Here is a 15,511-nt window from a genome sequence, read left to right as displayed (position 1 = left end):
GTGATTCTTTAGATGTCAAATCAGGAGGATTGATTCTTCCCAGTTACCTTTCCCTAAAAAATTTCCAGCTTTTGAAATTATCATGACTGGTCTTAAAGGTTTGATCAGTCACAGCTACCACATACTGCTGCTGTCCTAATTAAACTAAACTCCACTGGGTCCATCCTTCCAAAGCCTTGCTGGGTGCATTTGAGCAGTGTTTCCCACGGTCCTATGTATGAAGCTGCATGTTGGCAGGATGGATAAGCATCTCCGTTTTAAAGACAGCCTCAAGCTTTTGCTTAAAGAGGCTAACACTGCCACTAACAACTAGGAAATCCTGGCAGATAGTCCACATGAATATTTCTTTCTATATTTGCACAATGTCAAGCACACTATCAGCGCTGAATAAATAATAATCATAGAAACCTGGAGTCAGCCAGGAAATAGCTGTGAATGAGACATTCATATTTTAAAAATTGAAACTGCAAAATTATCTTGTTGTGATTCTGGGAAAACTATTCTTTTCCTTTTTCCCTGTTGCTTTCTTTTCCTAAAGAAGAAGAAATGCTAATACAATAAAAAAAGTTTACTTGGTCCTGTATTACAGAACTACACATCTAAAGTGTCCTGCCTGCTTAATACATAAAATTCCTTCAAGGAATAAAATGAAGAACAGTCCTGATTTTAAATCCAAAGAATCTATTTCTAATTGGAAAAAAAAACAACAAAAAACCAACAACAACAAATGGAATACAAATGTATTATATGGGAGAAAGAGGGAGAGAGCTGAAAATAATTTCAACAGATAATCTTGCTCTTGATAATGTCTGGACAAAGTCAATTTTTTTCTAAACATGATTGAAACTCCATGTTGAAAGGGATTTATATGAGTCATAAATCTTTAAAACAATCAGCAGAATTCATGGGGAATTCAGTCTCCAGCTCTATAGAAATAATAAAGGGCAACTCCTTTTTTGCTAACTCTTATTTAATTCAGACTCTTGACAAACATTCAGGGTTGCTCTTTCTTCACAAAAGAATCAATTATGTCTCCTTCTCTGTTGAGGTGTAGGGCTCCTATAATATACTAAGGGTATTTCAAGACTGTATTTTTATGGTTACAGATGAGAAGAAACAGATTCTTATGGTACTTTAAAATCTGCTTTTATAATTGCTGCCAGGGATACACATACAAACGTTTTTTTCATGTATTGGTCTTCTTTAACAGAAATACAAAAAGATCCAAGGAATGCCTTGGTATTACCAAATTGCAATTAAGTTAGTCCAGAAGCATTTGTCAAAAGATATAATGGCAAGGATTATAAAGGAGAAGAATAAACTGAAAACACAGAATGCCAAAAATCACCATCTGCTGAGATGATGGAGTATCATGCTCAAAGCTGTTAAGGTGTTACTAGAGCTGTTGTATGTTACAACATTAAACAGTTAATTGCAGTTCATGGGTTTTAAGTAAAAGAACTGGGGACTGCTTTTTACCATAGCAACCACAAAAAAGAAATCTCTTAAAGCATGTATGCTAAGTGCGCCAACACAAAATCAAAGAAAATAAATATATTTGGAATTCAGCATTTAAGCTATAATTATTTGGATAAATTCCTCTTCCCAAATTTACATTCAGAGTATCCTGAAGAGAATAAGACATTCATTCCAAAATTACCAAAAGTCTTTTCTGAGGGACAAGAAGATGTATTAGATTCTGTATCTTATCTCACTAACAACTGTTAAGATGACTCCTGCTGCTTATCTAAACAGAGTAGGGAAGTGAATGGATAGAAAATAAAGGGAAAACTTCTATCATCTCCTTGATGTGTGGTCACTTGTGCTGCAGGCAGGGTATGGGCATAAGTTAATCGGTCAAGATCACATGTATACTACTGTTTACCTTTTGCCACTCCAAGCATTTCTGTTGCGTGCTGAGGTCAGCCTATTTGTGCTCTTTTAGCATGAGAAGCAAGTTACAGTGACAACATTTCTGACTGTTTAATCCAGGTCAGGTCAAGTTTGAAAGAAGGACAGGAGAAGAGGAAAGTAAAATGACAATGACATCATCATCATTCCTTAAATATTAACACATGACATTTTGATACCACTTCTTATCCATGTTCCTTTTTGAAATAAAACGCTGATGAGTTCAACCATGTTTCCAGATGTGGTTCTGTTTTGATGGAATAGATATTTTGACATATGATTCTTCTGAAGCCTTTGCAAAGGCTGGATAGCTGTAGGGGCAGCAGATTAGAAAGGCAGCCCAGCAAACTACCTGGAGCAGTGATCTAAAAGGTGAGATAGGCAGGTGAAGAGCAAGAAGGAGCGAGAAAGAGGGAGGTCCTGCTGGTTGCTGTACCCAGAGGATACACTGAGGGCAGGAGACAACAGGGTTGTATTTCACCAGCCCTGAAGTAACTAAAGGTTTGAATAAGGAAATGTTTTTAAAACATCTATTGTAACTGCTGAAAACAATTATGTCTGGTATCTGCCAACTCTCATAATTATCTGCTGTTGTTTTAAAAGTGTGTATGGGAAATTTTGCAAAATCTAGGACCAATAATCCCATGGCTGACACAGCATGCTCTTAGACTCTTACACCACAACTGTAGTGTGAGAACTGAACAGTTGGCTACATTAAGATTCAGATCGACAAAGACAGACTGAGGGGGTTTTGTCAGATGATGTAAAAATTTCCACAGGCAAAACTATTAAACCCTGAATAAATGGAGGAATTCACCCACATATGAGCACTTTCAGGACCTAGAGATGTCCTTCAAGGTTTCCCTCTACAAATCCAGAAGACATGTTTATGGCTCTGTGCACCTGTAGGTTCTCCAGACAAGACTATTTCTAACCCCTCCAGTGCAGACTCATCTCTCTATTTCAAGGAATTCATATTGTACTACTATGAAATGTTGTGTTTATCAAGGGACTGTTGTTAGGTCTTTTCACCACTGTAACTCACTCTGTTTACATACAATCTCTAACTTCATATTTGTATTTGTTTATAACAGCATGACATAAGTTTTGCTCCATCAGTTAATAACAACTTTAGAAATTTTTAAAAGTGCCCAACTCTACTGTGACATGAACACATAATTCAATAAAATGCCACTGCTTATGCTAGTAATAGATTTGACTGAGTTGTATCAATTGTGCCAATTATGATAATGCATGAGGGCACAGAAAAAAAGTTCTTGTAAACAGAAGAGCAGACACCTCTTGCCGTAGACTACTGACAGTCAAAATATGCTTAGACAGATAATCTTTCATGTGATTTTTCAGCCTGCTATACACAAAGCATTCTGATTTTGTTAGCTTTCCTATATCACAGGCTACAATTGTAATAGTATTTTGAAGTCACTAGTAGCTGCAATGCCAAGAGAAAAATAATGTTCTTAGCACAGAAGGGAAACCAGGCATTGTATTATCAGATTATTATAGAGTCCTTAAAAGTAAATATGAATGCAAGTAAAAATGTAAGAGCTCAGATTCAGAATAAAACTCCAATTCCACACAAGGAGGAAGAGGAGTCTGTGTTTAGTAACTGGTTTGAATTTGAATTTGAATGCTGTTGTTGTTGTTATTATTATTATTATGCAGCAGATTTAAACACAGACAGAGGGAATCTACAGATGCCACTGTCTCTTAAAGGATTTTTTTTTTTTAATCTGTGAAATAAAAGATTTGGAAAACAACACCCAGTTCTGGCTATAATCTTGCATCAAACGGGTACCTGAAGTTGAACTACAAAATAATCAAATTTTGTAACGATTTTTAGTTAATTATTTTTCCTAAACCAGTATTGTTCACTTTTCATCAGTCTTGTAACTTTTGCGTATACCAGATGTCACATGCTGAGTATCTACAAAACAATACTTGATTCAATGCACAGAGCTGCATCACTGGAGGTTATTAGCCAGTTAAAATGTTTGATGTCCATAGATGTACAAAGATTTTTTTAATCAGAATCTGCGAAGTTGCAATCTTAGCTCCCAGGCATTTTAGAAGTGTGCACCCTTCATAGGCAACATGGGATATTTTTAATACTGTCTCAACTTTTGTCTTCTTGACTAGCTATGTTCTTCCATTTAATCCCAGACTACTGTGTGCTTATACTTTGCTTGAAAGAAATAGTGCCTTAGGAACAATCGTCAAACCACAGGTTTTCAATAAAGAGACTATCAAAGGACAACATATTTGTATCATTAAGAGAAGGATTTGATTCAAAAATTCATTAGATCTGTGAGACCATAACTGAGGTCCATCTACATCTGGTCTCTGCAACCATACCACCTTTGTAAAATGTCTGGTGAAAAGTTTGATGACAGAAGTGTAGGGTGGCTTGTGAGACATTTTGAAGCATGATGGTATCAAAACATTTGTGAAACAACCTCTCATTGCATGTAAGCCAACGCTTAAATATCAAACTATTTTTTAATTCAGTTGCCTTTATTTGTTAGGCACATCACTCGCTATATTCAAATTCCTGCTAAGGCCTTTGAGATCCATTTGGACTGAGTACTGAATTTGCAGTGCTTATCAGAATATACCATCTTTGACTCCTCCAGGTTGGGATGGGAATCTTACTAGGACAAAGCTCCTTGCAAAGTTAGCACATCGATGCGAAGAGCTACAAGAGAGTTTCCTGTACAATAGATGAGACACAATTGATTTCTGGCACTCCACTTCCAGCCTCAGCCAGAAATACAAGATGAACAGGCTTGCTCTCTTCTGTGATTTCACCATGTCTGCTTCCTGTATGGGCTGGAAGTAGGACATACCATAACAACTGTCAAAACATTTCAGAACCTCAAGCAAGGTGTGACTGGAGCTGGCTTCTGGTAGCAGCAAGGGCTTGGGGAGCCACGCGAGCAGGCTGAGCCCTCTCTGCTAACGACTGATTTAGGGCTGAAAGATGACCTCCACCAAAGGCATTGCAGTCTGAGCCTCACTCAAACCTCTTGTCTGGGCAGCCCCAAACTTTCAGAGCTGGGCTGAAGTAAACTTAAGTGACTTCCAAACACCAAGGGACAGCCTACCCAGACTGAAATCTTTATTTTGCTGTTCTGGCAGCCCTTGGGGTGCCTCCCCTCAGCCCACTCACACACGCTGCCCAGGCCTGCCAGGGATGAGTCCCCATTTACAGTGGGGATCAGCAAGCTGCGGGGAGAGGGGGACAGCCTGTGTGCCAGCAGGTGGAAAATGGCAGGAGGGGAGGCAGGCCCCTGCGCTGAGGGAAAGGGGCCTCCAGCCAAGTGCAGGGCAAGGCTGGAAAGGACTGCTGGCTTCCCAGGGAGAGGCAGAGGAGAGCTGGCTGCTGAAAGGAGGGGAGAAGGAAAGGGGGCTTCCCCCAAGCAGGTGAGGAAGTGTTTAGAGAGGAGAAGAGGGCAACTCCAGACAGCTTGTGAGGAGAGAGGCAGCTCACTTGTGGGAGGTGGAGAGATGACTCAGGACTGGGAGAGATGTATGGCAGAGAACTGTCCTCCACTGAGGGAGGCAGGGGAGAGGAGAGGCTCCTAACTGCAAAACAGGGGATAAAAAGCAAGGCAGGGCATATTAAAAGACATGGTAGTGCTTGGTGAGGCAGCTGGGCCCAAGTGGGAGGGTGGTGAGAGAGCAACTGGGAGCAAAAAGGCCCCAAGATGGTGCTTCAGCAGAGTGACCTGGTGGGAGATGAAAACCCACCCTGCAAGGTTAGAATAAAAGTGATAGAAAAGAGGAAACAAAATTCAGAAAAGGGAACTGTTTGGGGGAAAGAGGGATACAAACAGGAGAAATATGGCATCAATGTTGAAGAGGAACAGAAGAAAATTGATTATGATGCAGTAAGGGAGACAGAGTAAGTTGCTGTTGTGTGCTGCCAACACATGCAAACATGGCTGGTGAATGGAAAGTTATAATATACATTATTCAGCAAGGCAAACTTAATTTTTAATGAAAGTATATTTCTATGCCTACCTCATGAGAAATGTGTGAAGATCTTTGGGGACCCATGTTTTGTGGTTTTCGTTATTCACACGGGCATTGTGAGAGAGCAAAGCTTAGGAACATAGCATGATGTTTGGATGCAGACTTAATACTGACACAAGGTAACTTTCTCCATCCTGAAGTGGTTTTATATCTCAAAATCTAAAGAACTTTGTCGTGTCTTTCAAAAATGCAGGGAACTCCTACAAGTTTCTTCTTTTCTGTCCCAACTGAATGGCTAAGAGCCTTCCTCTAGAGTCTGGATATGGCCATCAGAAATATTATTATTGCTGTTATTTACCCACAAACTGTTTCAAATAAAACAAAACAGATAAATATTTAATAAGTAAAGTACAAGTAATTCGCTGCACCAGTGCTAGATACTCTTAGTAATTTTAAGAAGCAGTACGAAACATGTACTGACAGTGTTTTAAAATAATTCCCCTTTGATCTTTCCTGAGTACCTGTCAATACAGGGAAATTGAATTTTAGCCTGTCAAGTACTCTTTGACCTGTCATTTGTGTCTCCCATCTTCCCAAATAGCCACACTGTTAAGAATCTACCCCTCAGTCTTCTGTAGTGAATGAAGTCCCCTGATCTGGTCCAATCCTCAGTTTCTTGCTGTAGGTCCACCTGATGAAGTGTTAGACCAGGGACCTTGGGAAGGGGTTTTAAGAAGTGAGTTTGAGATCCATGTTTCATACAGGTTGTACCATATTGCTGAGACTGGATGTTCAGGTGTTTGGTGGAGGCCAGGACATGGGGAATGTTCTTGAGGGAGAGAAAATATTGGAAAGGAAGATAGGTCTGAACTGAACTCTCAGAGACTCCTGGCTGAAACTTGAAACTGCTGCAGAAAAAAATGAAACCGCTTTGCTTCTTACAAGCAATTGGTAGGTCCCTGTGTCCAGTGAAGATGCATGTCTGCACTGTACAAAGCAGTCCTATGATACACTGATAGTTACCATTACTAGCTTTGGTATCCAAAACACTCCAGCTATGGTAATACAGTAGATAAGATACATTATCCTCTTGAAAAGCATGATAAATTAGCTGTAGTACAGTGCTATGTTAATGCATTTAGACTATAACCAATACCTAAGCAAAATTGTTTAGAACAAGCATTTAGACACTGGAACTGAAGGACGAGCAATTTATTTTTTCACAGTGCTTGTATAACTCTTGGGTTTGGAAAGTGTAGTAACTGTTAATTTCCACCTCTAGTTCATGGCCTTTTTTTGCTAGCATTTTTTCTCTAAATTTTCCAGAGTTCACTGTAATAAGTTATCTTATTGTGCATTTTCTCTTCATAGATCTGTGCAGTATACCTCTCTTTAGATTTTCTGTTTCATCTGATTAGTGCTGCTGTAGTGTTTCAAGCATTGTTTTGTTTTGGGTGAAGCAATTTGCAACACTTGTTTGAGAAATATGTTTTTGTTGGGATACACGAGTATCTCACTTAGAATTTCTTTTTCAGTTCTCCATTTTTCTGACTGTTTCTTTTTTAAGTGCTGGCTTCTTTGGCTAAGATGGAACCAAAAGCTTAATTTAGATTTTTTTTTTCTTATGTTACTTCAGAGGACATTAAAATAGATTTCTCTGCTATAACTGTCTATTTAATACAGTTTTCTAGCTCAAGTCTTCTATGATGGCACTCACATGGTGTTTGAGACACCTTCTGAAATTACGAAGAGATCAGAAATAGTACAGGGACTGAACTTCTGGCCAGAGTGGCTCTAGTGAGACTGGCTCATAGTGGCTTTTATTTGACTTGCTAAATGCTGATTTCTTTTAATGGCCATCCTGTATGCATCTTTTTGCAGAAACCTAGATATAGGACTTCTAAAGTATCTGTTTTGTTTAATGAATTTAGCTACTCTCATTATCACATAGCAGACTAGGATGCTACACTGTATTAAAAAAAAAAAGTTTCAGAATCAGTTTTGCCAGAGAAAGGCAGGACTACCCAGTGGGTTTTGCACCTTGTCAATACAAACTTGTCTGGTATCTTTTCCCCTGAGGTGCAGCTGTAGCATTAAATAGAAACTTCACTCATCCACTGTGGAAAGAGAGACTACAGATAGATAATCTACAGGTTAAAATTAGTAAGGGTGTAAAAATCCACTATAAAAATCATTTGCACACTAGTCAACATATAAATTAGTTTAACACTTCTCAAAATCCTGGAGGAGGATTGAAGTTTCTGTACTTCTGTGACTGAGAGCCAGCTAGTTTGCTGGTGCTTTTCTTATGCAAACTCCATCACTGACTCTCTTTAAGAAAATCTTGTGATTCATTTACTGTTCCATTCCCACCAAAGTAGATACCTGGGTTCATAAAAGTGTCTGCTACGTAATAATTTCTGTTGTATAAGATAAAACCACTATTGTGGTAAATCCATTGCAAAGTAGGATCCTGAGAAGTACTAATGAATCTCTTGCCAAACTGCTTAAATCATAATGACTTTGTCGCAAGAACATCATATGTTTATAATCTTGTTATGATACTGAAGCCTTATACAGCTGTTTTTTTGTAATACTTTTGTAGGCAGTTTAAAGCCATCTGGTGCATGTATTTCAGGTATACATGATTTAAAGCAGAGGGTCACAAATTGTTGTGACTAACAGACACCTTCATCAAACTCATGTTTTCTCAGTGTATGACAGTGGAGTTGAAATGGAATCACATCATTATTTATTTGTACATGATGACGACATATGATGTTCCCAATAGCCACATGAGAAGTGCTGTTTAAGTTTGTTATCTCTTAACATTTAGATCCTGAAACTTATATAAATGTTGGATTGATCTCCACATAAGCCAAAGATTGATACAGAGCTTTGGATCTCTTCTAAATGTAACTTCCCCTCTGCTTTTATAAAGCCCAAGTCTTTAACTATAATTCTAGTAAGTAGATATAGGAACATGCGATTTTTATCTCCTGGTTACTTAGTGGAAAGCTTGCATTTGGAGATCATCTTATTAAAAGACCAATGATATATGGATTAAAAAGATTAGAGTTAAGGTTTCATCCGTATTTTGCTGCTTATTAATTAAAGGCCTTAATTTGCTTATAGTTTACTTTTTTAATTCCATGTTATGATTGGATCACTGTAGTATTTAGAAGCTGCAACCAAGATCAACGCTGCATTATATTAAATTCTGAAAACCACATAGTAAAATGAAGCCTCTACTTGGCAGTTGAACTAAAACAAGATCCACAGGGACGGGGGAGGGAAAGAAGTACCTTTCCTGACTGACTTAATTATTTTTCTATGGCAGAGTGACTTGTTCAAGGTCATAGAAGAATTAAATTTCTGTATTGGTGAGCAGGTGGAAAAGAAAGAGGATGTTAAATCCGCACTTTCATGTGCAGTTTTTTCACTTATTTCCTGTGGAAATAAGTCTTCTGTGACCATGTTTGGGCCTTTCCCTCCCTTTTTCCCTCTCCACTCATAACTTTTGGATCCATTGATTAATAAAAACAGATTTGAAAGAGGAGTTAAAGCCTTAAATAGAATTGTCTTTCTACAAATGTTGCAAAAGCAGATGCCAGGAAATGGGAAGAAGAAACCATCTGAATACCCTTGCTATGGTAAAGCTGCAGCCCGAGTTCACATTCACGAGAGAGGAACTACATATATTCACAACCATGGAAAAACTATGTCAGACTGGCTCTCTTCCTATTTCTCTATAGGGCTCTAGAGCATAACGCACAGTTGTCCATGCTACATACACTACTTTCATTTGGCTCCAATCTGCAGTGAAATCAGCAGTGTTCTTGAGGAGGAATCCTGGTGCAGAACAGAGGCTACTTTTCTGCAGCGTCAGGACTTGCACCCTACAAGCCAATGGAGATAAACTGATCTACAGCTTGCTCGGGGATGGGGTTCATTCCTTGGTGCAGATCATAGAGGTAGCATAGATGTAATCACAGCAGAACTTGCATTTTTCAAACAAAAGATGCTGATCATTGGAAAGTCGGGCATATCTGTTCTGATGATTGTGGAACCATTTGTTTAATGATAATGTTGTTCTAGAATACATATGGTAGGGAGGAGGAAGAATTCCTTTGGGAGGTCTTTGGAAACCTTTCTCTCAAACTGTAAGTCACTGGATTGTTTCTTTTTAGGAAGGAATTGGTACATCTTGCATCTTTGATTTTATGCTAATTTTCCTTCATATGGTCTGTTTCTGTTAAGAGCCTAGACTGTAGTTCTGCAGTGTGTCATGGTAAGCAGCATGTAGATTAGTGCCATGTGTTGAAGTTGGAAAGTTTCTTCACTTTTTTTTTGCTTGGTTTGTGGCAGCTTGTATTAAATAGTTTCCCCCTCCCCTTTTTTCTCAGTTGTGTGGTTAGGAATTGCTTTATTGCTTGTGTATCCTGTGGCAGTGTTTAATATTAGTTAGATGTTTGGCCATACGTACTTCCCTGAAATCTTATGCCGGTTTTCATTGCTGGGGATTTCCTGGGTGCTCACATGCCTTTCTTTTCTATCTTCTCCCCAGATACATGTCTTGGATAATCACAGAAGTGTTATGGTATAAACTGTGCAGTGTAACTTTAATTATGAGACTATTTGGCCACTGTCAAAGACTTTTGCTCAACTACCTTGCAGTGAATTTGAGCACAAGTGCCAAACACGGTAGACTATTAACTTCATGTCATTTATCATTCCTCCTAAGGAATTCCATCTTGCTATTCCTGACCAGAGAGTTTTATGTGTAGTGAGCAGGGTTTTCAACCTCAACATAAGCAGTTTATGTCTATTCTTTATTTTTTCTTCTTCATTGATGATTATGTCTCCTTATAATTAAAAACATCAATCATATCCATTCCCAGCCAAATTTTCCTAGACTAAATCAAGCTCTTCTCATATGATGACTCTTAATTCCTCTGATCATTCTGTTAACTCTTTCCACACTTTTTTGTAGGAAGATCAATTTAAACTGGTGCCTGGAACTGTACTCAATATTCCAGAATAGGTCTTGTCAGGGCTTTGTATTATACGACTACCCTTCCTGCTTCTGGAAATTCCGTCTATGATATATCTAAGGCCATGGATCCTATGGCTGCTTCATGTTGGTTGCTAATAAGCGTGCTGCAATTGACTGGGTCTCTTTTGAGGCATACTTTGGTGAGCTTCCTTTGATTTTTTTAACTGTGTTCCTGTAGTTTCTTGTAGCTAGCGTTACATGACTGGAGGCACTCTGTCCAGGCCATACAGTGTGAAAGACTTGCCTCCAGGTATTAAGGATGGAACTTCTGTGTTCCAGTTACTTTTTGGAAGAGGTGGAGTGTGAATGCTGTCTGTATGTAATACTGCATCTATTGACAGTGTATATAACGCAAAGGGTGTTTGTCCTGTTTGGGACTGTTTAGTTTGAAGAAGAGAAGGCTAAGGGGAGACCTCATCACTCTCTACAACTACCTGAAAGGACATTGCAGAGAGGTTGGTGCTGGTCTCTTCTCACAGGTAATTAGCGATAGAACAAGAGGGAATGGCTTTAAACTGCAACAGGAGAGGTTCAGACTGGACATTAGGAAAAAAAATTTCACAGAAAGAGTGGTCAGACAGTGGAATAAGCTGTCCAGGGAGGTGGTGGAGTCACCATCCCTGAATGTGTTTAAGGGTCGTTTAGATGAGATGCTGGGGGACATGGTGTAGGGGAGAACTTTGTAGAGTAGGGCTGATGGTTGGACTTGATGATCCCAAGGGTCTTTTCCAACCTGAATGATTCTGTGATCCTCTGGCCCAAACGTTTATCCATTTTAGCACTGTAAAGAGCCTAGTCTTAATGAAACTGTAAGAAATTTGCTTCAATCCATGGTAGACTAGTACCCTGTACCTTTCTGCAGGCGGCAGTGCTGACTTCAGCAACTCCCATCCTGCCCCTCTGGCCACTGCTCCAACCCTTGAGCGGGCCCTAAACACTATTCTTTTTTCTTGAGTCTAGATTAACTTCATGCTCTGCTTCAGCGCTGTCCCACAACGATTTGAGCCAGCAAAAAGTGAATGGTGATGAAGGGTCTTAAATGAGTGGCTGGAAAGAGGCAGGACAGGGAAGGGACCACACCACCACTTCAAGAAGTGTCTGTTGAGCCCTAAACTTCCATGGTCAGTACTCCTGCTGGGGCTGTACAGCTGCATGGAAGATGCTGCATGGGGAGCCAGTGAGGCTCCTTAAATGAAACCAAGTCCTTCACCAGTGGTGTTCATGTTTGGCTTAATAGGTGTGAGCTGAAGCAATAGGTTTATGTAGTTAATTCCTTACCCAAATTGGGTATATTGAGGACAAAAAATTTCACGGTAGTGTTATTTTCTACTCTTACCTCAATGGAGCAATAAACCAAAAATGACACAATCCTAAAATTAAATGGAAAGCATGTACATCCCATCGGTTATGTATAGTGAGATGAAAACCTCGGTATTATTTTTGAGGAGCGGGACCTGTGACTTCAGAGAGCTCCTGTACCGTAGCCTAAAACACCAATACAAGAAAAAACCCATTTGCAAACAGATGAAGCCTGTACTCAAACACAGATTAGGTAGTATTTGGACAACAAAATGGCTGTGGTTGTGGTTATAGGTGATCCACAGGAGCGCAGCTGGAAGAAGTCGGGGGGAGGGGGAGCCCCGACACCGCACTCCGGGGCCGTCTCCGGGCCGCGCCGGGGCGGGGGGCCGTGCCGCAATTACCGAAAGCGCGTCCCAGGGACTTACTGCGGGGCGCTGCGAGACGCGGGGCGCGCAACCCCGGGGCGCGCAGCGAAGGCGGCTGCCTTCCCGGAGAGGCTCTTCGGCCGCCCGCCCCGTTCCGTTCCGCTCCGCCGGGCCGGGCCGCGAGGCTACGCGGCGGCGCGGAGGGCAGCGCGCGGTGCGGTGCGGCACGGGGGCGGCGCGGGTCCGGCGCCCCCCTCGGGGCGGGCGGCAGGCCCGGCGGCCGGCGGCGTCGCGGGGCGCGGCGCGCAGGCGCGGGGGGCGCGGGCATGCGCGCTGGGCGGCGGGGAGCCCGATCTGATAGGGAGCAGGGGCTGACACTACCCCCGTGTGGGCGGCGGAACGTCCCGAGGATGACGTGCGGCGTTCTCGAATCCCGTGTCTCGCTCGCTCGCTCGCCGCCGCCGCCGCCGAAGGAAACGGGAAAAGCAACAAGGAGGCAGGAGCAGGCGCGGCGCCATGGCGGCCCTGGAGCGGCCCGTGCCCAGTCCCGAGGCGTTCCTGGGCCAGCCCTGGGCCGCCTGGGTGCGGGAGGCCGCCCCCCCGCACGCGCACGGCGCCGCCCCCCCGCACAGTAAGGGCAGGGACCGGCCCGCGGCTCGGCACGCCGCTCCCCTCCCCCGGAGCGCACGCACGGCGGCGGGGCCAGGGGCCGGGGGCCCGGCCGGGCCGCCCCCCCACCCCCCCTCCGGGGCCGCGCCGCGCGGCGGGAGGTGCCGCCCCCCCGGGCGCTCAGCTGACGCGCCGAGCCCCCGGTGCCATGTGTGCGGGAGGCGCTGGCGCACGCCGTGCCGTGCCGTGCCGTGCCGTGCCGCGCCGCGCCGCGCCGTGCCGTGCCGTGCCGTGCCGCTGCCCCGCGGCGCTGGCTCCGCCGCTGGGCCGGCGCCGCGGTGGGGGAAGGGGGCGAGGGGGAGGATGCGCGGCGCGGAGAGGCCGGAGGATGCTGCGGGGGGGGGCCGGAGGGTGCTGCCGCGGGGGGGTCCGGCGGTTCCGCTCCCTGGCAGATGCTCCGACCATTGTGCTTTTGCTGTTGCAAATAGAAACACTGCTCACCTCCTCACCTCTCCTCCTCCCCCCCCACCCCCCCACCCCCCGCCAAACAATAAATGCACACCTCTGGGCCCTCGGCGCTTCCTGACTCTGCTTCTCTTCTGCAGGTGTAGATCTAGAAGAGACTGGAAAGGAGGGTGGAAAAAGCAGGGAGGTTATGAGGCTTAATAAAGAAGGTAAGTGGATAGCGCTGGCACACCTCTCTACCTGTCTGTCTCTTGGTGGCTGTGAATGACTGTGGTTTGGCCTTGACAGGGTAGTCTAATAGCATATGGACCTCTCTGCTGTGAAGAGTGTTTCAGGGTTGGATACACGCAGATGACTGTCACTGTGTCAACTTCTTTTGAAGTATGAGTATAACAGGTGTATGCGTGCGACTGACAGACGTGGTAAAAGATAAGGCAATTTTAAGTCAGAAGACAACTACACATCAGTGGCCATATTGGATTTTTTTCAAGGACCCCGTCCCTTGGTGCAACGTTTCACTTGCTTCTGTGTGAAGATAAGCATATAAACCCATGCATCAACTTTAAATGTTATATTATCATTAGTGACTGTAGTGAAAAACATTTTCACTCGCGGAGAGAAATGGTCTGTTACGATCTTTGAGTTCATGCACTTCAGCTCAAGTCGCATTTTATTCTTTCATTCTCACTGCTGAGTGTGACTTACAGTCAGCTGAGTGGCCGACATCTATGTTAGGCTAAGCCATGCATATTATGCAAAACCAAATATAATGAGTCGTTTGGGACGTAAGGTTTTCTGGTACCATAAGTATGAACAGGCAAATTTCAGGCTAATGGTATTTGCTAATGTGCCATGCCTGACACAGTTCTGTCATTTGCAAGAGGAGAAACTTCAGTGGTGAGGGTAGGCAAATCAAATTTACACGTTTTGTTTGTGAGGCGGGTTGCTAACATCATGCTGGGGTAACACCTAATGCAACTAGTGAAACGATTTGGGACATATTTTCATGTAACTTTCTGTTTGTTTCTGTTCTGTTAAGAAAGCAGTATGCATATACAACCTTTCTGTCATGAGAAGTAATTCTTGTGAAGTCAGTTCAGAATGAATGATCCCATCATAGTGAAACTTCAGTGTGACTTACTAATGCTGAGACAAATCCCGCTATTACCTGTAATGTCATAATAGATATTCTGAAATGATGTTAAGTTTCTCGTTATATTACAGTTGACATTACACGTGCATTTAATTTTGAGCATCTTGGCAGCTTAAAGGAATCTTACTTTTTCTGAAGAAGCTCTTGAAAAAAGAGTGAATTAATCAGTAACGTAGATTTGTGTGGTAAACTATAAAATTGCATGGAGTACACGTTAAATAATATTATTTTAAATACCGTAAAACCTCCCTTTTGAAAGGCCTTTATAGGAATGCTAAGCTTGATTATGTTCCTGTCTTGATTCTTCCGTGCCTGATCCTCTCTATTTTGCCAGCCCCAAAATAAGTTAGAGGCACAACTGGGATTTTCATTTAGTATGTTTATAGGTAAAAGGTTCAAGGCTCAAACTATTTGTATGTCTGTCAGTAATGTTGAGTGTATGTTTGGTTCAAAAGTAATGGAATAAAAATCTTGCTACTGGAGCTTGGCCTTCATAAGGAGCTTAATTTGTTGAGATAAAATGTTTTGCGCCTAGAAGTCCTTGAACACAAATTCTTAAAAGCTTACTTGAAACATAAAGATTGAAGCGCATCCCTACTCCTTAGTCATACATAATATGCAAATTGTTTCCTAGAACAATTCAGTTTAGATTATCAG

At 42.4% G+C, this 15,511-nt stretch overlaps 2 protein-coding genes across 4 annotated transcripts in view; one reads left to right on the top strand and one right to left on the bottom strand.

Moving 5' to 3' along the window:
• CDHR3 (cadherin related family member 3) overlaps positions 1 to 12,955 on the bottom strand; it is a 64,360-nt gene extending 51,405 nt beyond the window's left edge. Inside the window, exon 1 of the mRNA XM_074869465.1 lies at positions 12,688 to 12,955. Coding sequence (XP_074725566.1) covers positions 12,688 to 12,955 — 268 coding nt within the window. The remainder of the gene's footprint in view (positions 1 to 12,687) is intronic.
• Positions 12,956 to 12,998: 43 nt separating this feature from the next.
• ATXN7L1 (ataxin 7 like 1) overlaps positions 12,999 to 15,511 on the top strand; it is a 120,490-nt gene continuing 117,977 nt past the window's right edge. For 2 of the 3 annotated variants that reach the window (XM_074869955.1, XM_074869956.1), the window contains exons 1-2: positions 13,000 to 13,258; positions 13,842 to 13,910. In XM_074869955.1, coding sequence (XP_074726056.1) covers positions 13,144 to 13,258; positions 13,842 to 13,910 — 184 coding nt within the window. In that variant the 5' untranslated portion in view covers positions 13,000 to 13,143. Of the gene's footprint in view, positions 13,259 to 13,841; positions 13,911 to 15,511 lie in introns of all 3 variants that reach the window. The other variant, XM_074869957.1, reaches the window with a different exon arrangement.

This window comes from Strix uralensis, chromosome 5, assembly GCF_047716275.1.
Source record: "Strix uralensis isolate ZFMK-TIS-50842 chromosome 5, bStrUra1, whole genome shotgun sequence".
Taxonomy (NCBI): Eukaryota; Metazoa; Chordata; class Aves; order Strigiformes; family Strigidae; genus Strix; species Strix uralensis.
The sequence above is the reverse complement of the archived record's forward strand: the minus strand, read 5'-3'. Positions and strand labels throughout refer to the sequence as shown.